The sequence below is a fragment of the Tauraco erythrolophus genome, chromosome 3 (assembly GCF_009769465.1).
Source record: "Tauraco erythrolophus isolate bTauEry1 chromosome 3, bTauEry1.pri, whole genome shotgun sequence".
Lineage (NCBI taxonomy): Eukaryota > Metazoa > Chordata > Aves > Musophagiformes > Musophagidae > Tauraco > Tauraco erythrolophus.
This window is the reverse complement of record NC_141467.1, coordinates 89,684-116,231: the sequence shown is the minus strand read 5'-3', so window position 1 is coordinate 116,231 and position 26,548 is coordinate 89,684. Positions and strand designations below refer to the sequence as shown.

Below are 26,548 nucleotides of genomic sequence, written 5' to 3'. Positions count from 1 at the left end.
CTGGAAGTGTTCAAGGCCAGGTTGGATGGGGCTTTGAGCAAGCTGGTGTAGGGGAGGGTGTCCCTGCCGATGGCAGGGGAGTCAGAACTGGATGATCTTTGAGGTCCCTTCCAACCCAAACCGTTCTGTGATTCTATGCTAATATGTCAATGTCATCTTAGCATGTGGTTTCTGAGCAATATCACAAGAAATTCAAGCCAGGCACGCTGCATCTCAACCACAGCATCAGTAAAGAATGACAACAGAGTGTGCAATACCTGGCTTATTCTAATTAAATGTCCTTCTTCCAATAATTGTAAAATGTTGAGCAGCATTTCACAACAGCTTAACTTAAAAATTTTGCAACAAGCATGTTTAACTGGTGTCTTTTGTGAAACAGAAGTGGAAGCCACAAACTGAAGAGTATCCACTGCTTGCTGTATAAACTATGAACTGTTGACTTAAAACACATGTTGCTCAAGAGATATTTTAACACTGCATTTAATTCATATTATGCTATTAACACTGAAAACCAATACATTTCAAACATGAAGCAAGTAATCCTCTTCCTCATGAACACGTCTGTTACCAGAACAAAGAAATAATGCCTGTAAGAACTGAGCTGCCATTTCAATTTCTATATTATTAAAAAAAAAAAAAAAAAGAAATGAGACGTTAACATCATTAACATCATTAGACAAGATCCTGAAAGCCAGCACCACTAGCAGTATCATCTTCTAGCCCTCTGGATCCTTAGAGATCAATATCTAAACTGTGTTGGGGAGCTGCCACTTTCATGACTGCACACTATTTCCACAGTAAATAGTAGAAATTCTTTTCCCATTGCAATAACACTTCAAAACGATATTGAGTTTTTTCCCCTCAGCCAAGCTCCATTTCAGCGGATGCTGATGAATTACCAAACACCATGACAGAACCAAGCATGGTGTGCTGGGCTTGCCTTGAGCAGCTGCCCGTACTGATGCATTAGCAACCAGCACCTTAGCGCACTCATTATACACCGTCCAAACTGAGACTACATTTATCCGTGTTTCAAAGGACAAATTTCAGCATCTCAACACATGGTGAATCCTACAAAGTTATCCTATTCTGAAGCCCCAGGTTTGCCATACATTGGTAGCATGAGTTCAGAACTAAATTACAAGGAATACTGCAGAACCACAGAGGAAAAGTCCAAACAAAGCCTGTGCAAAAGCACAAATTTAACCTTTATTACAGGATGCTGAAGTACAGGTATGTTAGATGCATGCATACACAGAGTCAAATTCACAGGCCGCAAAATGCAATTACATGCAACAGGACCAAAAGAGGCCACAAAACTTCACGTGTATAGAAACAAAATAACCACAGCTTCCACTTCTCAAGTAAAAGCTCAGCTATTTCCAATTGCTTTTCACAAATCCTTAAATTTTATGGACTTTATCTTGAAAGAGCTTCCTGTATCCAATGTCTTTGCTGGTCAAGCCCAACTTCACGTAACTACGCTAGCATGCGTCCAAATTGGCTGAACAAGAGACCTCCTACTAACAGCAAGAAACAAAACACGAAAAGGAGGAAGCCTCTGAAAGAATAATTACAAGTTCAGATATTAAAGCTCAATGTGGCAGCATGTGAAAACTAAGGACAACCTGAAATAAAAATCCCATATTCTGCTGCTTTTCACATATAAGAAGTTCTACAACCTGGAGTCAAGTTTCAAGTTAAAAATGGTATTTATTTTCTGGAATTATGCGAAAGAGAAGTTTTCGTTGCAGTTAGGATACATCCATGGTTGTATCTTTTCTAACTCCTAATAACATTTGTGACTCTCCTTAATTTTTTTAAGTTATAGCCATCATAATCAACAGCTCCACAGATAAGAATATCTCATTTGATGCCTCGTATAAGGTAACTTTATTCTTTTCACAAGAAAAAAACCACAACCCACAGGGAAAGACAAAATCAAAACTGGAGGCACATTCCATTTTTATGAGAAAAATCTGTGCTACCCACTATGATAAGAGGTATTCACGAATTGTTTCTACAACGAGCTTTGCTATATTTCAGACAATTTTATTTAACATTGTTCTTTCGTAAAAATGAGCCTCTGCATCTTCACTACTAAATTTCCCTTGAGATCATGCTAATAAACTACAACACAGCCAAGAAAAACAATAAGCTTTTTCCTTTTTGAAGCAAATGCACATACAGCTCGTTGGTTAGTGTTTGTGTTATGTTGGTAGCTGGAGGCACTAACAAGGGTCAGTTTTCCACTGTGCTGTGAGCTGTAAAACCAATGCATGAAAAAAGTTGATTATTTATCCTATTAAAAGCAGTTAGCAGGCATTATCTCTTAGAAAAGTTTCAAATTCAAACACATTATTTGGACTGAAACAGTTCTGTGGCCAACTGTTTCTTGCTGTCGACCTGTGCTTCTGCTCTTTCCTCATGAAAGTTAAAAAAGTTTACAAGTAAGAGGAAGTGCTGGCTAAAAAGTTAAATTCAAAAGAAATGGTTGTCCGTGTTCTTGTCCCTCATATAAGAGTGGGGCACCAAGGGTCAAAATAGCAGCTGAGGTATTCAGTGCCAAAAATCAACTGCTGTATTGCACTGGCAACATCCCAACGTGCCTTGACTAAACATGCCAACATAACGTCTCAGGTCAGTCTTTACAGATGTGCCTTAGACACAAGAGTCAAAAATTACAACAAGACTCAGTGGAAAAAGCAAGAGTTTTGTAGAATATAGGCAAAACAGAAAAAACCCAACGTGATTTTTGCCCTTCCTAAGCTAACTTCTAACATAACCACAACACGATGAAGCATTTCAGAAGCATGAAAGAGGCTTTTTCCACTCAAGCTCACCCAGACGAGCAAGTAGTTTCTGTTTTAGGACAAACACACACTAAGCATTCGTAGATGGTCTTTTGAACCAAAACCAAACAAAACCCACACCTGCCAGTGAAGACAAGTTTAGACCATACTGACTTCTGCATTAATCCTGCTACAGAAAGTTTCTGCGTGCTTTCCTGTGCTCCCTCCCTAGGAAAAGTCAGGCCTGCTAGGACAACAGCCAACACGCAGTTAATTAGATAAATTTTCAAAGCTATCAACCACCTGCTTCCAGCACTCAAGAACATTAACTTTTTCTGCTGGGTTCATGTGCCTTGAAACGGTAAAACAAAACACCTGTTAACACAGGGGTCATATAATATGCAAAACACTGATTCTGTAAAGCTCACATAGCCCATCTTAAAACCAGTTACCAAGAGATCCTCTTGGTATTATTGAAACACACCCTTTTATCGCTCTAATATTCAGCATATACTTTTTTTTTTCTAAATCTGCATGGGGGCAAAAGATCTCTGGTTTTCCCTATCTTAAAGGGAACTCCCAATCTCCACTTCTTACTAGGATTTTCACAATGAAATTTATAAAACAGCAGTGATCACAGTGTGGAAAGTTTTATTTTCAACTTAGCCCAACACCTGTCTCCTTGGAAGACAAAAAGCCTCACTAGAACCAAAAATCATGTTTAAAAGAGAAGCAGAATCAATTTGCTACTCTCCAGCAACTTTTCAAAATATTCTGATCTACTAGATATACATTCAGAAAAGCAAGGAAAAAAAACCCCCGAAACATGTGAAAGCCTTTTCCATCTCTGATGACTGTACTTCCTGTATGCAGGCAAAGCAAAGCAAACCAGAGCTCTGTCCTGATCCTGTTCCCCACCATTCCCACGGACCTCAATTAATATTATGTCCTCTCTCAGTAATTCTATTACATATTTGAGGCAAACCTAAAATATGTTAGTATCTCATGTACTTTTTGGTGCTGGAGCAATTAGTTACCTCCCATGATAAAAAAAAAAAAAAGAAAGAAAAGAAAACCCCCAGCAGAAGGGAGATGGTGGCAGAGGCAGCAAGAACCCTGACCACACACCCCCAAATTAATTGCAATCCTGAAATTTCAGCTAAAGTAGCCCACTACTGGTCACAGTCTGCTTGGATAAGTCACAGATATTTTTGCAAGGAAAAGGAAGTACACCTAGCCTATCGTTTGAAGTCATTAAAAAAAGCAAACTACAATGTCTGAGGCTGCTCTGTTTCCAGTAGCCCTCCACTATCCCACCACCATGAGAACCACAAGCTCTTAACGAATCATCCCCAGCTTTTCTTCACTTCAGCAAATTCAGCAGGATCATTTTTCACCTGCAGCCATACTGAATTACAAACTGTTAATATTCCAATCCCATTCATAGTCCTTAAATTCATATACACAGAAGCGGCGGGGAGGGGGGGGGGGGGAGGTGTTGTTTCCACACCATAACACAAACTAGATTTTTTTAATTTTTACCTAGTAGCCTGTTTTTCGAGCTGCAAACAGAGGTTAAACTGCTAATCTAAAGTGTGAGTTTAATTGAGGGAGGAACTGTAACCAGCACCTAGAAACTCAGCTACAGCGCACAGAGCATGAGCCCTCTCTGGTTACAGCAAGTAGTTTTCACCCTGCTAAAACAGGTGAGACACTTTCAGGTAGGTTTTAACATGCTTTTCATGCAAATGCTCGTGTGAGATCAAATTCCTCCCGTCCCTCAAAACGCCTCTTCTTGAAAGGCTTTAGGTAACAAAACGAACCTGAAACTTCCAGCCCAAGATGGTGCCTCCACCTTCCTGATCACCTCTGCTGCAGCCAACCCCGGCGTGGGCAGAGCGCAGGTGGCCAGCACCGAGCGCAGCAGCAACGTGCAGCCCCAAAGCAGGCGTATGGCAGAACAGCACGAGAAACATGGAGATAGCTCGATACTTACTTTCACTAATTTTATGAAATCTTCTTGGTTGGAGAGGCTTCCTAAAATTACGCAATTTGACCAAGTCTGAGAGGAGGGAGAAGAACTGTTTTGTCTCCCAACTAAAGATAACATCAGCAATGCAGTCTAAAGAGAATTAGATTCCTTTTCTAGTGTTGCTTATTTTCTTAAAACAGCTTTTGGGTGGCTACACATGCATGCAAGTTCTTGTGCTAAAAAGCTGAAAAAAAACCCAACACGTATAGCTGTGTCTCCATTTTAGTTGATGAGGAGGAAGGGTGGAAGTGTTACTCCATAAACTACCAGGCGAGCTGTACTTTCCAAATCAGAAGCCTCCCTTGTTTACCCATTTCACTGAAGCGTAATAGATTTGCATTTGTTGGCAAAGAAAAGTGTATCTTGTATGTTTAGCAATGAACTTAACTGATTTTCAATGTCTGTAAACACTGCTTCTCAGCACCAGTGCTCCAGGAACCTACACAGCTGGGGACCTGCAACTACAGCACAATCAAAAAATTCAAATACAGATATATGAAGTCATGAAACAGTTGGCTTCTCATGTCCTGGTAATATTTTCTTCTTTAAAACAGCAATCAAATATATCTCAGTCGCTAATGATGATCTGGCTCAAGGCTTAAAGAGTACCTAAAAGCTAATTGGCCCCCTAAGGCATCCAAGACTTAACAAGTAGTGGATAACTCAAGTCACTGCACTGTCTAACCTCTCAAAGCATCAATATCAGAGTCCTCAAAACACTCCCAAATGTGTTCATATTAAAGTCAAAAAGATTTCCAGAACAGCGTTTAGAAGTTGGTTTTAACAGGCTCTGTTCTCATACATTTTTTTAAACTTGTTAAACATTAAAACTGAAGTGCACACACGTTTACAATCCAGACTTTTGCAAACCTCTGCAAAACAGCCATGTAACACATGTAGTCACAAGCAGTCCATAATGCTTTTACCTTCTAAACGCTGCACAGCAGAAAACACTCAGTTCTATATGGTCTGCTTTTTCTCTGCATTTTGCAACGTCACATCAAGCAGCTCTCAGCATACTCTTTCACGGCAGAGACGGGTGCAAGAAAAGGAACGCGCTCAAATGCAGCAAAACGCCCTCCACTGAAACACGTCGCTTCAACCACAGAAGCCTTCACTTACAGCTACGTCTGCCATCAACCTAAGACAGCAAGAGCATGGTTGACAATGACAAAAAAAGACCAACTTAGCAGATTGGTGAATTTTTAAATGAAGACTTCCAGTTTGTTCTAAGCATATAAAACCCTTCTCCAGCATTTGGAAGCCAGAGAGCTCCATGGTAAAGTCTAACCAAGCATATAACGATGAAACTGGTATTGCTCAAGCTGAGAAACAGTAACTAGTAAAATGAACATAAAAATAAAATTCATTGAAGTGTTTTGCGATACGCATGAGCATAGTTACAGTGAAAGCTAAATCTCAAATGCTGAAGTAGAAAACCCTTCTGGAAATTTTTGCCAGAAAAATGCTGAGCCTCAAAAGAAAAAAAAAGCCATAAAACACAAGAGAAGTATTCAGTCTTTTCAACTAGTTAATTTGCACACTTTATATCAAAAAGTAGAGTGCTTCCTAAAAAAAAAATATTTATTTATTAAACAGAATGAGCTACGTTATGCTAACATACTAACACACTAACTGGAAGCGTTAGTGTGTTATGCTGTCAGTTGGTTCGGAGAGTTTGCGAGTGATTTCCTTTTGTTTTGTTTTTAAAAGAATATCAGATAAAAAAAAAGTTGAACACTCGAAGTGAAAAAAGTTGAACCTACAAGACTTGTTGGGTTCTCACATATCCTTTGGCACATGGTGTTAGTGAGGGATCAGCTTCCCAGACAGTCGTTCTTCCACCACCTGTGTGAACACACTGCTGCTGGTTTGATTCAGTGCACTTTAAAGTCGTACATGCAAGGAGAGTTATGTAGCAGAAACCATTGCACAGGGCAGAGAATAAACAAAACTGAAATACTTCTCCCATGTGACATTCCTAATGCTATGTAACACTTTCAGCCTGAACATTTTTTTTCTATTTGAAAGAAGAATCTTACTGTGCTGAGGATTAATTTTTCCACTCAAAGTATGTTACTTTTGACAATCCACATACTAAATGTTTAATTTGTGAGAAAAACAAAGATCTCCATAGCTACTAAAAAGCTGTTATGACAGGACACAGTGGCAGTTAGTTTTGTATCGCCCCAACCTCATGCATTGGGTCTGCTGCTGCAACAAATTAAGGTGTATTTGAGAGCAGTTGTGTTCTTTACAGACACGAGCTTCCCTCACTATTGTAAAACCCAAATACAGTAGTAGTTGTTCTTTTCCGAGATGGAACTTAAAGATTCAACATCCTCCAAGGCCCATGGAAGAGCACCCACATATGGCTCTCTCCCCTACACTCCATGAATGTTGTAAAAAATTGTCAGAAACAACAAAAGCTGTCCTCCAGAATTAGGAGCTGCCAGATCTGAGAGGAGAGAACAAATGACGGATGCTACCGGAAAGGAGTGACTCTCAGCAAGGAAAAGAAATGGAGAACAATCGATTGTTCAACTCAATCCCTTGAGTATCCGTGTGTCAGAACAGAAAAACTATATGGAGAAGAAAGGAAAAAGAGGAATAAATGCAGGCTACAAATAACACCAGGCTCATTAATAGAGCAGCAACAGAAACATGAAGTTCAAAGAAATATTTCTGGTCATTTGCTTTTAGTTAGACCGTCTTTCCTAACCAACTCTATCCGAGTGGTTAAACGACACACATCACACCACATCAGTTCTGGCATAGGATTAGTAAAATAGAAAGATGGCCACAACTGCACTGGAAAAGATCTTGTCATCGGTTCTGTTGGCCAACACACACTCACTGGAAGTATTCTGGGAATAGCCTGGGTGGGTTTTTTTTTGGGCAACAGTAAAAAAAGCCAAAAAGCCAGTCTCATCACCAAGTGCAACACTTAGTGTTGCAGTCAGGAAATGAAGTCCTCTGAGGGGTGGAGGAAGCTTTTGCTCTGTCACCTATGGCAGGCAAATGGTTTCTGTTTCAGGCTACAGCCCCAGGAATCTGTTAGTAACTCCACCACTGCAAGCAGATAGTTTAGATCCAGCTTCTCTCTCCTCTTTAGCCTCTTGACCACGCCAGGTGCTTACTAAGAACTATGTTTTCTAATCAAATCGGATTTCAACAAACAGTGAAATGACTACGTAAATAGCCACGTTTGTTTACTAAAGATAAAATCTACAAGAAATGTACCACAATATTTATTTATACTGGGCAATCACAGCTGTAAGTGCACAGGTTTTCCAGTTACTCGCATCACAACTATACTCCTGCAGAAGTCAGAGGCAGAAGTCGCTACCAACATCATTGAAATGTCACAGAGAAATAAAACACATTCTTCATTAAGAATTCTAATATAGTCTGATTAATCAATTCACCTTTCAAGAAAATGTATACCGAAATAGATAGTTTTAAGTATGTACCTGATATATTTTTAATTAGAAGGGACTGATTAAGTAAAATTTAAGTCAAGGGAAAAAGAAACCGCCTAAAAATTCACGCTTTTGAAACAAATCACAAAACAAATATTCAATTCTTCGGAAGAATATTACAACATTGTCTTGAAAAATTATATAAAAGCCTCTATCTAAACAGGCCAGCAGTTCTCCTAAGTGTATTGATTATCACTTGTAGGTTAAAGAAAATTTAAAAAAAAAAATAAAAATTCACTGCACGTTACAAATACTTAGGGACACCTTACTACTTAGGGATATGATTTAATGGGGATTAGGGACGGTTGGACTCGATGATCTCTAAGGTCTTTTCCAACCTAGAAATCTATGAATCTATGAAATCTATCCTAGGGAATTCACCATTTTAACATTTAAACTCAGCACACTTGTTTTCGCTCTAACACATAAAATTACTTCTAGATTGATAAAATACAAAGCTTTTAAAATTAAAGCCCGCAATATTCATTCACAATTAAGTATCTTTTAGGGAAACAACTTACTTGATTGAGTTTCTGAAGTGGTCCTCGGCAGGATTTTTTACTGTACAGCTGTTCAGCAACCATAAATCTGCTTCAGCAGAGTTGTCTAGAAGGCAGAAAGACATAAATCTGTGTTGAGAATTATTCAACCTGTCAACTCCTACTTTATATCATATATAAAAAGATCAAACTTAGCCATTATCAGTAAGTTGACTATTTGCAAAATGACTTTATATTCAACATTTAAAACAACTGAATTCTTGGAAAGGTTTTTTTTCGTTTGCTTGTTGTTTCGCAGGCTTTAAAAAAAAAACACAAACAAAAAAAAAGAAACAAAACACAAATCAAACAAAAAAAAAACAAATGAAGAATGAATAGCTATCTCATTTATCAGCTCAGATGTCACCAGGTTGCACACCATGGAAAACAAAGTTAAGAAAAATGGTTGCTACTACTCCCAAAAACACACACTCCCCGGAATGATCCGGCCTACACAAAGCAGAAAGATCCCCAAAACATACAAAGGGGCGTTTTAAATTAAGTGGTCAGTTTTTTCACTAACAAAACAAAATTCCTGCTTCAGCTCTCTTATGAGTTAGTGCTACAAAAGAGAAATCAGAATTCATAAATGTCGTGGTTTAGGCTGCTCTGGCAACTAAACTCCAAACAGCTGCTCGTCACCCTCTTCCACTCCCAGGAATGAGGAGGGGAATTCAAGGAGAAAAGGAAAAGAGACCTGTGGGTTGAGATAAGAACAATTTGCTACTACTACTAATAGGAGGATATATACATAGATGTACAATGATAAATATTTACGAACGAGTGCTGTACGGTGTAATTGCTCACCACCCCTTCAGCGAGGCCTGTCTCGTCCCAAACTAACAATCCCGAAACAGGTAAGTCCCAACACCGCCATCCCGGACAAGCAAGAGGCCCAAAAAGAGAGCAAGAGAGGGAAAGCGCTCAGAGTCCGAAAGTGAGTGTCCCAGAAGAGCAAAGGCCCTTCTTTCCGGCTCACCCTCCCTTTTATACTGGGCATGACGCTGCATGATATGGAATACTAATTGGCCAGTTTGGCCTCAATCCTAAATCCAAGCACAAATTATACGGACAGTCGCAGACCCTCTGTCCCGGCCATGCTCCCCCCATCCTGTTCCGCTCCTGCACACTGGCGAGAACCCGGCAGCTGAAAACTCCTTGAGGCCTCAGTGCCAACTGCAAACACGAGTGCGCTGCCAGCGTTCTTCTCAGAGCGAGCCTCTGAGTAAAACCAAACCACGGAGCTCTTCTGGTTGCTGAAAAGAAGAGCTGACTCTGTCCCAGCTGAAACCAGGACAATAAAGCACAAATCTCTACTAAAGAGAAAAGTCAATATAGCTGATTTGTAAAGAAACGTGTATATTTCTACTTTAGATTATATCTTAATAATGGTATAATTACAGTTCAGCAATTTTCAGACAAATCATATTCATGCCACGAATTTCTGCCTCCATTCAGATAAGTACCAAGATCTGTACCAAGATGTGACCCTGTCTTAGGCTGGGGAAAAGGACCAAGTTCAATTTTAGCCTGTACAGAAGTCAAAACGAAAATGGAATGAGCCAAGGAATCTCTACTCCAACTCAGGCTGCATGAAAATGACATCTTCAGACCAATGAACGTATCATCACGGTTAGAAAGATAAGTATACGTGAAAATTTCATCAGGACTTATGTACAGAACAGGAAGGAAAGGTACAGTTTCAAAATCAGCAAAAGGGTGAACTCTTGGCCTAGTCAAATCCACCAAGTACGACAACAAACACGTTTTTAAAGCACTTTTCCAGTAACACTGCCAAAACTTTGCATTTCTTACTCTTTTGAGGAGGATAAAACGTTTATAAATCCGGCTCCGTACCCATAAGGCACCGCTCAAGAATGGGGGAGTACCACACGACGAGAGGCCACCAGCGAAGCCCATCGCCCGGAGATGCTGAGCGCATTTAATGGACAAGAGTTCCAGCAGCAGCCGTACGTCCGACTGCCGAGCCAGAGAGACGTCTTCATTCAAAGGAGAGATGTCTTGAAGCAGGGAACACCAGTTCTGGGCTCGGTTCCAGTTCCGCGCCACGGTCCGCGCACGCAAAGGAAGCCACGGCCTGGCTGTGACAACATGTCTGCCCACAGCTGGACGAAACCCCCCTCCTCCTTCAGAACAGCCACGGAACAACTAGCACACTGAAGTTCGGAAAGACCTAACCCAACAGGAACCATTTCCTACAGCAGTTTGGGTTCCAGGCTGCTAATGTATCAGCTCTCCTCTTGAGTCTACGAGACAACAGCTACACCACTTGGGACACGTTTTACACAGAGGGGGGGGAAAAAAAAAAAAAACAACAAAAAAAATCTCTCAAGAACATCCGTCAGAGGTTTCACCCTCAGCAGAACAGAGGGTGTAGAATAGAGTCTTCCACAGAACGGAGTCTTTCAAGCAGTTTCAGGGAAAGAAATTTCATTAATCTACATATCAAAAATCATTTTTCTTACAATGGAAGCGTAGCAGAGGCTTGTCCTCTCCTTACAGCAGTATTATTGTTTTATCATATTTAGCTGTTCTGTTCCTGTATTTATTTTTTAATATTTTTTCTTATTAACTCTCATTCTCTCTTACACAGATACATTTACATACTAGTTTAGATTATATATATACACACATATATTAAAAATCATTTATGTCTTCTATGTATTTACTAACAAGAGTTCATACCACAACTCTTCAAATGATAGCCGAATTTTCTTAGTTCCCTACAGCACCCTTCATACATGAAAGAATTACATGCACTCGTGTCAATTCCCTATGATGTACTGTATTTTCTCAAGCAAATTTCAGTTTTTAAAAAATATATTTATAAATAGGGCATTTCTATATCAGCTTGCAGGAAAACATGCGAGTTTACACCACTGTGGGGACAACTTGTCACTGGTCACATCTCGCGTACAGGACATTCGATGCACTCAGCGCTAAATGCAAGGCCTTGCTGGACATGCTGAAACAAATATAGACCAAACCACCAGATCGGAGTTGGCACGTAGCATGTATAAACAAGATCTCCAGGCTTCGTAATTACTAAATATCAAGCAACACCGGGGTAAGGGTTCTTTATTCAGGGTGGGGAGGTTGAAGAGACTGGCTATATATATATATATACACACACACACGTGTGTGTATATGTATATCTAGGTATATACATAGATCAATACATACCTATAGGTATAGATACACATATAGGTGTATATATATGTGTGTGTGTACGTATATATATATACTGAAAAAAAAAAAAAAAATCAGAGTTCTGACCTGACTAGTCACTAGCGTTCAGTGACTAGTGTGTGCCCAAAGAAAGAGTAAGATAGCTCTGACAAATAAGCTCAGGCTTCTAAACACACGGCTACACGGGCAGAGGCAGACAGACCTGAGCTTCCTCTGTTTATGCCCCAGGAAGACAGATGTATAAGTATTTAGGTCTGGATGGTAAACACCACATGCACGTAGTGCGGTGCCTACTAAGCCAGCCTGTGCACTCTTCCTTGGAAGGTCTCCACCTGGCACCCTTTCCAAGGCCAGTCTCCACCTTGTAAAGTGACAGTGAGGCTGGGATTCATTCATTCAGCAGGTTGATGCCCATTGTCCTCAGAAACCTCCATTAGATCAGAAGGTTTTGGAGAAACCTCCAAAATTTCAGCAAAGAAGAGAGGCTTGTGTTTGGGAACTCTCAGATGCGACTGAAGAGGACAATTCAACCCTTAGAGAAGGTTTTCTAGCAAGTCATACATTCTGTGACATGTAAAACTGAAGCAAGAATCATAAGCACAGCCAACTTCAATTACAGTAGTGAAGATGAGACATAGGTGTCCTGTTCTATATACTGCAACAAACTTCTCTAAGAGGATCTTCTTTCTTCAACTTGTTTTTTCATATACTCCGCCTAATGATACCTTTTAAATGATGACATTTTGCTGCTGACCATATTTTGATGAGCTACTTAAACAGTTTCCTATATGTTAAGACGTTTTCAGAAAAAAAGTTATGGCAAATCAGCTTTGTATTGAATGCTCAGAAACACAACTCGAAACCATGGCCTTTTTGCATTGTGACATCTTCTCCACAAAAGAAAGGCTACACTGGAAGTAAACCACAAAGCCTATCATACTCTCTGCAAAACAACATAGAGTACAAAGAAACCTAAAGGTCATGGAAACTTCTGAACACTTAATTGGGAAGCTCTGGGAAACAAGAAATGGCTGCATTACGCAATCCTAAGAGGATAAAATGGCAAGAGTCTGAAACATCAGTATACCTACGGAGGAAAACAATGTTTACAATTCTTTTCTAACTAGCTTTTTTGGGTTTATCATCTTAGAAACCATAAATCAGCATAACTTCTTAAGACAACTGTAGAAATACTATCAGTTGAAAATTAAACAACTGACTTGGATTTGCCTTGGTGTTTTAATGTCAGTCTTTTTTCCTTTTTTCTTTCCCCCAAACCCCTCCAAACTATATCTCCTTAAAAAAATCAAAACACACACAGAGCACTGAAGCAAAAAAACAGTGAAGCCTTAAAAGAACAGCCCTTCTTTACTTTCTTCAGCACATCACTCCTCTGCGCTGACACCACGACCAGATTTGCTCTGTGCTGCTTGCTCAAAAAGTGACTCATAATTGTATGACATCCTTTTAAATCCTGCACACCAATCTGTGTAACTTCAATCTGAAAGGTGGTCTTCATCATCACAGAAGGCTCTCCCATGGCTTTTTCCTCCCGCTCTCCTTATCCTGTTGCTAAGCCCTCTGTGCCTTCCTTCTCACCCTTTCTGATTTTTTCTCTCTTGCACAACATATGGGGAAAATACCTCCAGTTTCTTTGTTTTCATGTGCTGTATTCTAGCTTCTGTACCCATTTATGGACCTTGCCATTAATGCTTTGCCTTGTGTGTTCTCACTTCCAAAACAGCTCTGCCTCCTTCTCTTGATGCCTTGCTTGGCATTTTCTGCTTTGGAGCCAGACCCATAACACCCAAGCTATGTAACTGGAGCACGTGCTCACAACTGGACTCCACGTGAATCATGTCCCCCCAAAAGACACAAAAATCTAAGCATGAGGACATCTCACAGCCAAGTACCAAAGTCATCCAGCATCTTGACTGGAACAAAGTTACCAAACTTCTCCTCTTATTTGCTTTCAACATCCCCGTGTCACAGAAACCCACTCTTATGCCCTGGGTTACTGAAATTAGGTGCTGGTTAATTTAACAATTCCTTGGGCCAGTGGGGCATCCAGGGACCTCAGCAAGTATTGGGAAAGAATCTCTCTCATAAATATTAGCTCAGAAATGCCGTGAGTCATCAGTGCACAAGGAAGGTACATCTTCCTCTGGGGACATCAAGTTCAGGTATTTGTTTCTAGACAATAGGCTTTGCTTGGCAGAGGAAAAATATACAACAAGGCTGAGAACAGGAGAAAATTTTTGTTCTTGCTTTTTTCTTTCCAGACCTTTCCTTGGCACACAAAATACTTAGTTACTATTTGCAAGTTAACCATATATGATATGAAATATTGAAAACTATCAACTTTCATATAACACGCCTCACAGAAAAGATTCCAAACAAGTGCTTACCCTTTACCTGCTCCCTCAACAGCAAATTAAAACAGCAAGTTATCGTGAACTTCCAGATAGTGTTTGTTTGAAATCTCAGAGCCACATTATCAGTTCCCACCCCCAAAGACCTACCACGCGTTTACCAGTGACACAAGACTTAAACGCTTGCTGAAAGTACTCACTTTGCAGATTGGAAACGTCTTTCAAAATAGTCCTGCTCATCTCCTATCAGGAGTATCAGGATGCAAAATATAAAAGAGACAACTCAATGTCAATATGGCTTCTGTTTCCCCATCAAATTTCTGAGATGCTCTGTTAATAGCAAAGTACTTTAATCCTCAGTTAATGAAAATACTACAACTTGGTTCACCCTGCAAATATGTTATTTCAAGCTCCACAGGCTTCTTCAAATCAGGTAATACGGACAGGTCTTAACTGAAAAATTGAAAAAATAATTCTCCCATCATGCCTCTTGCCCTAATTTAAATTGCAGATATGAAAAGTTCCTATTTTTATCCTCCATTATTATTGCCATTATTGAGCTAATTGCGCAAGAAAGCTTTTCTGTTTTCTCTTGTTTTTAAGAAACTGTATTTTTAGTAAATACATTCTTGAGTGGGTAGACATCTCAACAGCGGCTATTGCTGGACGGCAGACGGATTTTATAAAGCCTTCCGGATCAGGATGTTGTGGTCACTACCAAAGGACATTTCTCTCTGTCCAGCACCAAAACGGGTGCACAGGTACTGCCCACTGAAGACACCAAACGAGCAGGAACTGAGCATGTGTGAACACAAAATCCAGCCAGTTCAACGCGGGAGAGGGAAAAGAATAAAACCCAATAATACACAACACGCTCGATTCAAAATGCTACCTGTTAAATCTTTGCCTCCCCATTTCAGTATGCCAGACAACTCTACGTTGTTTTCTCATGCGTACTTTCAGGTCTGTCTGTGATGGTTTTAGAAGAGTAGTGTTATATTTCCAGTCACCTCCAAAAGCCCATTCCCAGGTAAGTGCACTGTAACACTTCTGTTTTCAGCTGTTTCGGTGCTAGTGTGCAGCTACTGTGACAAACTACTGAACTACCAGTTCGTGTCCTGTCCAGCCTATAAAGGACCTTGTGCCTTGCTTCATCCTTCCCTCCAAACAACAAACTCTTCCAAAATATAGCAAGTTTGTGGCTAGAGTTAGCCAAGACCAGCACAACAGCTTATGGAGTCTGTTGCTATCACTAAAACTGACAACTTTGAGATTACTCAGAAGATCTCTCTTAACTAGGACTTGAAAAAATACAATAGCCAAACACCTGAGCTAACATTAATATATTTATAAATAGCACAGACAAAATCATCTGTATTTCACAGCATGCACATTAAGAGAATTCTTCAGGCCCGGCAGGTGTACTGAACACAGGACACAGCACACAAAAGGCACATGACAACAAATTTTGCTTCAAAACATTGACTATGACAAACTTGACATTCCCCTTCTACTGTGTGACCATCAGCAGTAGCACATAGTCTTACTTACTCTGGGATTTTGAAGTGACTAATCCATTCTCTAAATATCTTCCATCTCTGCTCTAGACACAACACAGGCTGCAGCCTGGGTCCTGGATGATCCTTGGAGTAAAGCCACCTTTTCCTCCCACTTTCTACACACTTATGGCAGACAGGCTACTCCAGCTGTACTCCTGCTTGGAGCAGGTTGAGGTCTGCACTGCAGCACCCAGACACACAGAGCCAGGTAGGAAGGCTTCAGCCCATCTCCCCTTAGCAACACCTAAGCTGCACAAAGTCATGAGCAGGAGAATTAAGTGTACTTTAAAGATGTACCTTACAACAATGTCATGAGTCCCATGAGATTACAGCTGCCATTTCAACTCCTTCTGCAATGTCCAGCTGATTTTTCTGCCTGTTTGCCTGGCGCAGACAATGGGAATTGACAGTTACTTTGCTATTTTGTTCATCGTCTCTAACTTACTAAATGTTCCATGCATTAAGGCACCTAAAGATACTTGAGGTTGTAAAAAGATTTAGGTTTAAAAAGGCTAAACCTATAAGTGTTTCTTTTTGAAGAGCAGCAGGTAATTACATTCTAAAATTGCAGTACCATAGGGCATTCTAATAATTTCCTTTCAATTTTTTCCCCACTTAAATGTTAACTATCCTAAGCCTAAGCCCACAGCTACCACCACATCTGCAGCTATTGAGCATCTCATACTGCTTCCAATCAACACAGACAGATAACTTCCACATCTTATCTGCTTGCTATCTTTGTTGATCAGAACAAAATACATGGTTCACAGTTACCTCCGTGTTCAACTCTGGGTACAGTGCCATGTGCCATAAACATCTGAATTTGTGCTGGATTTTATTCTACATTCTACAGTTCTACCTGTCTTGTCGAACAGCAACCAGATACACATCTTAATGGAAAGGTACCCCAAACAAGAGAGGAGAAATGTCATAGCTAGCTAAGAGGCATGTTGGCAGAAAGCCTCGGCACTGCCAGCGGCTGTTCAGCGTGGTACCACTGAACGTGAAGGCACCTCGATCATCCCGGGCAGCAGCGGATGCTGGTGCCATAGCATGGTGCTGAGGTGGTCGTTCCATCCTGCTCCTGAACACAAGCGTAATCTTGATGCATTCCGAGAGTCAACTGCTCCTTTCACTTCACTGGAGGCTTACGATCAGTGTTAATAGTTTCAATACGAAGAGCACTAACGAGTGATTTATCAGTCTCGCAGGGAAAGCCCCACTACATTAGAAACAAGGTCAAGTAGCCTGTTTTATCCAGGCTACACTACCATGACATACGAGTAACTCCAACGACTCATTCTGATGATTAACATCAGTAGAATTTATTTTGTTGACAGAATTTGGAAAAATCCCAGGAACTTCTCCTCCTCTAAGTCTTAAGCTTGTTTGATCTTCCAGAAATAGCACATGCAGTATGACTCAGTGCTTTTTTGTCTCTTTGCACTCCCTACATACAGCTTCATACGCAAAACACAAGTTATTCAAATGAGCAAACACAGACTGATTGCTTCTTAGTCACTAACAGCCCAAAGCCAACCATCAACAAAGAGACTCTTGCACAATACTGTGCAACTGAAGTTTCAAAACACATTGCAAATATTCAGTGATTTGCCTTCAATACCCACATATTAAATACACAGCCCCACACCAATTCCTTTTCATCTTATAAATGCACAGAACTCATTTCAGACTTTCTATGACTTGATCAAGCCACACAGTATGTCTAACAAATAAGCCACGATCTTAGCCAAGTTGTCCCTGACTTCAGGCCTGTTCCTAAACACGAAGCCATTGCCTAGATTCATATGCCCCTTGTCCTGTCACTACATGCCCTTGCAAAGAGTCTCTTTCCAGCTTTCTTGTAGCCCCTTTAGGTACTGGAAGGCTGCTAGAAGATCACCCCGGAGTCTTCTCTTCTCCAGGCTGAACAGCCCCAACTCTCCCAGCCTGTCTCCAGAGCAGAGGTGCTCCAGCCCTCAGATCATCTTCATGGCCTCCTCTGGACGCACTCCAACAGCTCCATGTCCTTCTTGTGTTGGGGACTCCAGAGCCGAACACAGTATTCCAGGTGGGGTCTCAGGAGAGCAGAGCAGAGGGGCAGAATCCCCTCCCTCGCCCTGCTGCCCACACTGCTCTGGATGCAGCCCAGGACACGGTTGGCTTTCTGGGCTGCCAGCGCACAGTGCCGGCTCATGTTGAGCTTCTCATCCACCAGCACTCCCAAGTCCTTCTCCTCAGGGCTGCTCTCAATCCATTCTCCGCCCAGCCTGTACTTGTGCATGGGATTGCCCCGACCCACGTGCAGGACCTTGCACTTGGCCTTGTTGAACTTCATGAGGTTCTCACAGGCCCACCTCTCCAGCCTGTCCAGGTCCCTCTGGATGGCATCCCTTCCCTCCAGCGTCTCCACCACAACACACAGCTTGGTGTCATGAGCAAACTTGCTGAGGGTGCACTCGATCCCACTGTCTATGTCTCCAACAAAGTTGTTAAATAGCACTGGCCCTAGTACAGACATTAAGTTTTGGTACAACACTTTAGAAATTTCCACTTGCTTTATCCATAGTCTCAGAAGAAAACTTACTTCGGAAAAGTGATTAAGAAGATTTGATCATGTTTTACAGGTCTGAGTTTCTAAAGAACTGGTAAAATTTAAGTGAAACTGATGATGTTGTGACCTGCAAGATACAAAATGCAAGTCAGAAAGGTTGTCTGAACTATTTATTTGGAAATATCACATACTGTGATGTTTTTTAAGGTATGAAAAAAACCACTGTAGCCAAGCATAAGCAGCTGATTTCATATGCTGACAGCTAAGCCACAGGTGAATGAAAAATGAAAATTTTACAGTTTTCTGTACATATCATATGATTCCAAATGATTTTGCTGTAAACAGTAATAAATATTTCAGAATCAAGAAAGATTGACTGGAATCTGCCCCGGGAAGATCATTTTAATCTCCCTTAGGTGCAACGCTCCGACAAGCCTCACGCAAACAAACACTTCTATCTGCAGAGCCTAATGAAATGTTAACGGCTCTCCCTCTCCGTGTCCGGTGGGGAGAAAGAAGAAAATACAAATTGAGGGTTGTTTCGGTCCTATCACGCACCCAGGTAACAACCTGCTGGGCTAGGCACAGCGGACAGAAACCAAATAAAAACCTTTTTCAAATGCAATGGCATCACTTGAATCTTCTACTCGGTGAAGCCTCTCGCACTCCTTGCCCCTGTGAGCCACACGTACCTCCACCAAATGGAAGCTCAGAGGAGAGAATTAGAAGATCCTCCAGTACAGCAACATCCCCAAGCAAACAAAGAAGAATCTTTGCTTCATTTTGAGTGTAATATAAAAGAGATCCTAAGTAATTAAATGCCTTAAATGAGATCATAAATGCATAACGTTAATCCGGAGAACAGCTTTACTCCAGAGATTTCTTACTTTTCCAGTACAACTACTCCGTACAAGTTGGCCCATGGCACTCACCTTCCTCACTTCCATAACTTCCTAATCTCCATTCATTTTCACAAGAGCCAGGATTAGGGTTTTGCTGTGGTCTGCAAATTAAAGCTAAATTTTATTCCTGTATCTGTTTCACAATCTTCTTTTTCTAAATTCTGTCTGCATTAAGTTGCACCTAGAAGCAATTTATTGATTTCAAATGCCTTTCTTCCACTTATTTCTCCTGATACCTAAATGCCACAGGGAATATGGACTTAGGTTCCATCTATCGCTTTTGAAAGAGTTAGAATATATAAGCCATTTGAGCCAGATATGTCCAAACAGTTATTAAACTGTAGCTTCCGGCTATTTATTGACTTTCTTAGAACTACCTTCACACCTCATCTATTTGCTACTTTATCAGTTTTCTGAAAAACAGGAGATACGGGCTTAAGGTACCATACCCAGCAGCCAGATAAGCCTTTGCTGTGGTTAATTCCCAGCCGCCATCCCCAGTTCAGATTATCAGCAGAATTCAGTGCTTGTGAAAGCTCCAGACTGAGCCCAGCGGAAATTAAAGTTCACTCTTTACACACACGACCTACAGAGGCAGCGCGGAAATCAGCGGTGCAAGCTTCTCCACAAAATCCCACCAACAGGTTTCAATGAGGCTTTGTCTACAAACCTTTAGGACAAAGCAGCAGTTCTACTTCTCTGTCCATTTACCCAGAATAGTAAGGAAGTCTATTCATGGGAGAAGAGCAAAAACACGCTGGGGAAAGAAAAAAGAAGAACAGACCAAGCACAGGCAGATGTGCGAACACACATCCCAGCCGCACCTGCCTATTCTCCATGCCCTGACTCACACTGAACACACACACACACCAGCCCATACAGCTACTCCAGCCAGTACATCAGCTTCAGCGGGGGCCCAGCCTACACGTCTCTGTGCAAATGCACGGACTATGGGGAACAAACAAGAGGAGTTAGCGGTGTGCGCACACCTGCAGGGCTGTGATCTTGCTGGCATCACAGAGACGTGGTGGGATGAATCCTACAACTGGAGTGTTGGAATGAAAGGATACAGGCTCTTGAGGAAGGACAGGCAGCGGAGATGAGGAGGAAGTGTCATCTTCTATGTCAATGACCAGCTGGAGTGCATGAAGCTGACCTGGGGATGTATGAGGAGCCAACTGAGAGCTTATGGGTCAGGATTAAAGGGAGAGCAGGGACAGTGGACATTATAGTGGGGGTCTGCTACAGGCCACCTGACCAGGAAGACCGAGTGGATGAGGCCCTCTACAGACAGATAGGAGCAGCCTCACGTTCACGAGCACTTGTCTTCATGGAGGACTTCAACCACCCCAATATCTGTTGAAGGGACAACACAGCAGGGCATAGGCAATCCAGGAGTTTCCTGGAATGCACTGATGATAACTTCCTTCTCCAAGTGACAGAGGAACCAACGAGGAGAGGTGCTTTGCTGGACCTTGTTCTCACCAACAAGGAGGGGCTGGTGGAGAATGTGAAGCTCAAGGACAGCCTTGGCTGCAGTGACCATGAAATGGTGGAGTTCAAGATCCTTAGGGCAGTGAGGAGGGAGCACAGCAAGCTCACTACCACGGATTTCAGGAGAGCAGACTTTGGCCTCTTCAAGGATCTGCTTGGTAGAGTACAATGGGATGACACCCTGGAGGGACGAGGGGCCCAAGAAAGGCGGATAGTATTCAAGGATCACCTCCTCCAAGATCAGGAGCGGTGCATCCCAACAAAGAGAAAGTCAGGTAGGAACACCAGGAGGCCTGCATGGATGAACAAGGAGCTCCTGGACCAACTTGGACACAAAAAGAAGGCCTACAGAGGGTGGAAGCAAGGACAGGTAGCCTGGGAAGAATACCAAAAAATAGTCCGAGCAAGCAGGGATCAGGTTAAGAAAGCTAAAGCCCTGATAGAGTTAAATCTGGCCAGGGACATCAAGGGCAGCAAGAAAAACTTCTATAGGTATGTCAGTGATAAAAGGAAGACTAGGGAAAATGCGGGCCCTCTCCGGAAGGAAACAGGAGACCTGGCTACCCAGGATATGGAGAAGGCTGAGGTTCTCAATGACTTTTTTATCTCGGTCTTCACTGGCTGTAGCCACACAGTCCAAGTCACAGAAGGCAAAGGAAGGGACTGGGAGAATGAAGAAGCAAATGAAAGAAATTTGAAGACTCAAATTTCTTTGGGTTGTCTTCTCCGTCCCTGTCTCCACACTAGGAGTGTTTTTCTTTTGGCTGGGCTTACCTTTGCCTCTCCTACTTTGAAGGCAGGGTAAGGAGCAACAACAGAAAGCCTACATGTCACTACACAGCTCAAAATAGCCCATGTACTTCAGAACCCATTTTCACCTTTCTCCTTTCAATAGGTTGAAGACACTTCACTTTCTTACTTTAAGACTTCAAGGCCTGTAGTTACCCACCATTTATCCTACATTTTCTATCGTGAGAGGGATCTTTATGCAAATTCTTCTTTTTCCATCTTCATGGCTGAAGTTTAATCTGGTATCTCCCGTGACCACTATCTTCCTTTCTACATTTATATTTATGACTTCACTGTCTTTACAGCTGTTTCCATTTAGCACATGTTCTCTAATTTACCTTCCCTTTGCTTTCAAAGACGAATTTTAAAAATAGCATATCAGGTTACAAGTCGCACAACCCGTCCCACTCTGGCACATTATCTACTCAAATGCTTGATACTGACATTATTTTTTAGAAAGCTTTTGGTGAACCCTAGTGGCAAACCTTAAACAAACAAATGAAAAGGAGCAAAAACCAAAAGTAAACAACATTTTTTTATACTTTTAATATACAAAGGTAAAAATGCTGATGGTTATAACCACCCTTTGCTGAACTTCCAGTAGGAGAAGACATAACCTGTTTATGTTACCACACCTTCAGTCTTTTCAACATTTCAGATGAGTAAGGTTTGATAGAAATGAGTAAAACACTGCTGGATATAAAGGGAAGTGGTACAGCGGCAACAGAGGACACCAGGAGGTCCACGACTACATGGAAAGCCAAGACTACCTACCTTCAACTCAATGTTACATGGCATTGGTTTGTAACTAGTCTAGTTATTTCAACTGGCCTTGAAACAACAACCCTAAGAAAATAGGACACCTTAAAGTTGGTCCTGACTCCTTGTCAAGATGTGTCCAGCAAGACAGAGAAATACAGGTATTGACTCAGCTTTAGGGCCATCAGCATGGCTCAGCAGTCAGATTCTTTCTAAATTGAAATACATGTTAATTCAGCCCCATCAACACAGCACGGATCACGCATTGGAGAGTACCAGCTACAAACAACACAGAACCATCAAGTTCTTCTGCAAATGCAGGCAGAGCAGGCGGCTTCCTGTCTTTGAAAGCACCTCATCCACCATTTCAGCTTCACCCACACGTTCAACCTCCATAGAGCACAAAAGTTAAACATCACAAAGTGCTTAACCCCTTGTATTTAACTAATGGTCCTGCTCTAAGCTCTTCTAAAACAAAAAGTAAACTCAGATGAAATTTTGCTGAGGAACTTGAGATTCAGCATTACACTGACTTTCAAAAGCAGTATTCAGCACATGGGACAAAAAAAATTATTACATCCTGTTCAAAACCTTGACTTTCCATTCCCCACTCTCTTCTTACAGTGTAATATAGACCTAACTTTTTTCCCTTAAAAATAAAAATTAGTATTACAGGTAGAGTCTCACTAGGTGTCATCTAATAAAAGCTGACTCATTTTTCTTTCACTGACACACAGCATCCTTTGAAGTCCTACCAGTAATTACTACAGATGTGCTGCTTCTGCATTTTTAAACACTGTTTCTAGATACTTAATATCTAATCAAAAGATTCAGCTGTTTGAGGAAGTTTATTGAAGGTCTCTTCTTTCAGGCAGGTCAAAACTTCAGGAAATTCTTGCAGGGTTTAAACTATTCAAAACGTTACGGCATGCATTAGAAAGGTACAGATCTTTCATCCTTACACTCACGCTGAAAATTTCAATTAGCTATGGGCAGTAACTGCATGTCAAAAATACATCAAAGATGACACCAATAGCTTCTGAATTTTCACAGGGCCTCTGTTTGAGATCAGCAATGATGAAGATTCAGTTTAAGACCATGTTAGGAAGCACACAATAAAACCACAGCAGGGTACGCTGCTTTCTTTCAACACATAAATCCACAACTATCCACAATAAAACCTGTACAAAATTAATGACTAGAAAAAAGTGCCACTAGAATATATAAACAGGTGTGCTTACTGCTCGATCCATTCGAAACAGATGATTGATGAAATAGATTAAGTGATAGAATTTAATCACTTAAATCCATTTACTAAAGCACGTAAAAGCCAAGTATAACATTCCTCTTACGCTGACACACAGGAGCCTTCTGCAAAGTATCAAGAGTTGAGTATTTGTGAGGAAACTGAAACCTGTAAGATCTCTGTCAAACGCAGATATTTTGTACACCAAACCCTCCGTTTCAGAGGAAGATTTCCATTTCAGCACATGCATTTAAGTGGTATTGTTGTACTACAGAAGGAAATTTATAACACTATTAGGATCACTACCTTGAATAGGAAAAATCACTACACCTCTTTCAAGCAGGTGCATATTTAACACCATATTTAACACTTCAATAAAACAGAGGTGTATTGTACCTTTAAAAGATCACCACTATTCAGGAGCATTTACTACTTCATTTCCATAATACACTGCAAATAATACGGTACCCAAATCTTCCACTTGCTTTTGTTTCCCTATTTATTTAGTAATTGCACATTCAATGTGTTTTTACCATGCATGAAAATATTAAAGGAATTTTACTAACAGAAGTAATCCTAGCCAGAAATTAATTGATATTTGTTGCCTATATATAGAAATAATTTTATTAATATAAGTACAAATAATCTACACACGTCAGTCTAGAGGCAAACCCCAATATGAGTTGCAAGATTGTTTTGGTGCCAGTCGTTGGGCTTTTTTAATGCTCTCACAGAAACTGCCACTGCATTTAAAAGACAAATTCTGGAGGAAGTCCTTAGATCCTTCCTTACTTTTTATGAATGTATTGCCACAACAGACAGTCATTAGCCCGAGTGCTGTCTTCAGTTTCTTTTACAATGTTTTCCAATGCATTGAATAATCCTATAAAAAGTTGAAAACACGTGCATCTTGTATTTTTTTGGTACACTGGTTTTGCCCAAAGTGTATCCAAACAAGCAGTGTCAAGTTCAGCGCTCCCAGTCTGGTAACACAAAGCACCACCACAAATACTTTGCAGAGCTACGCCACAAGCATATGGGCAACTAGAGGAGTCTCGCAAGAAACGTGATCCTGCTGTGGTTAAAAACTAATGATGAAAAATTTAAAGTAGTGTTTCAGTTGTACAAGACCAGCAGTGAATTTGACCTAAGGAATAAATAGATGCGTATTTGCACGTCTATTGTGCATGGTCCTGCCACTCAGGGTGAAGTACGAGGTACAGAAAGATCTGTTGGCAAATGGGAAACTAATTCTTTGCCCCTCAGACCTCTCAAGACATTGAACAAACACAAACTAATATAAAGCATATGGGTTTCACAAAGACAAGTAGTACCTTGCTAGGGGCAATACTACATGGAGGAACGGAAAGATACAGGTTACTAAAAACATACTCAAAGTAGCACAGAATTTGCCAGGATTCCCTCAGGAAGCAAGTAAGTTTCTGACAAATCTTTAAGAGCTAAGGACTCTTAGCAACTCCAAGGGCTAGCAGATTCTTCCAAAAAGCCCTAAAACTTGATTTCGTCAGCACCCTGAGCTACCTCGTGTCCAACAGCATTCCCAGCCAGCAATGCCTACCTAACAGAGTATCCCTGCACATGCCAGAGAAGCCAAACCAGCCACCCCGCTACACCTTATCATCGCCCAGGTGAGACACCTCAGCAGCTCTGGAAGCCAGGGCAGCTCCCACCCTCCCCACAGAAAGAAGTGTGCCTTCGAGCCACCGCACCTTCCACTCCGTGTGAGAACTTCAAATCATAACCTATGAGAACCAAACTAGAGTTCCTCTCCTTGCTCCAGAGATGACTTTTATCATCCTATCGCTGCCCTCACCCTAAGCTCCAGCTGTCCTCTTTCTTCAGGGCGATGTGACTGAGCGACCGTTCCCAGCCTGTTTGCTGTTGCAGTCAGCTGTCTCTGCTGGAGAGCTTACATCTGTGTACCCGAAAGCACATCCTACTGCTTCAGCTACACTTGGTTATCTAACAGAACAGCATCAGCCCTACCCATAAATATTGTACAGATTATAAAGACTTTTATGGGGTGTATTTTCCAACTCTACTGTTAGCACTTCACAAGTGTTTAATCACTGTCGTGGTTTAGCCCAGTCAGCAACTAAGCACCGCGCCGCCGCTCGTTCGCTCCTCCCCTCACCTCCGGTGGGACGGAGAGGAGAAAGGATAACAAAAAGCTCAAGGGTCGAGGCAAGAACAGGGAGGGATCACCCACCAACCATGGCCCCGGGCAAAACAGACTGGGCTTGGGGACAAATCAAATTTAATTTGTTAACAGTCACATTCAGAGAGGATAATGAGAAACAAAGCCAGATCTTAAAAACACCTTCCTCCACTCCTCCCTTCTTCCCGGCTCTACCTCCCCCTGGCAGCGGCGCAGGGGGACGGGGAAGGGGGGTTGCAGGTCAGTTTGTCACTTGTGGTTCTGTGAGTCTCCTGAAGAACAAGGGCTCTCACAGTCCTTCCCCCACTCCAGCACAGCTCTCTCCCACAGGGTGCAGTCCCTCTGGAACAGACTGCTCCAGCATGGGCTTCCCACAGAGGCACGGCTTGCTTCAAGCACAGCCATCCGCTCCAGCATGGGGTCCTCCACGGGCTTCAGATGCATCTCTGCTTCATCATCAGTCTCCCACAGCATGGAGCGTTTCCAACAGAGACAATCTATGACCTCCCTTAGGCACAGGCATCTCTGCTCCAGCATGGCGTCCTCTCCCACAGGCTGCAGGTGGGTCTCTGCTCCACCGTGTCTCTCATGGCTGCAGAGGGCCGCTGCCGCCTCACCACAGGCTGCAGGGGAATCCCA

The 26,548-nt window shown here is 41.7% G+C and overlaps 1 protein-coding gene across 3 annotated transcripts in view; it reads right to left on the bottom strand.

Moving 5' to 3' along the window:
- The window catches only part of CDKAL1 (CDKAL1 threonylcarbamoyladenosine tRNA methylthiotransferase), a 337,692-nt gene that overhangs the window by 263,992 nt on the left and 47,152 nt on the right, over positions 1–26,548 (bottom strand). For all 3 annotated transcript variants that reach the window (XM_086608947.1, XM_086608948.1, XM_086608949.1), the window contains exon 4: positions 8,828–8,912. In XM_086608947.1, the coding sequence (XP_086465073.1) occupies positions 8,828–8,912 (85 nt within the window). The remainder of the gene's footprint in view (positions 1–8,827; positions 8,913–26,548) is intronic.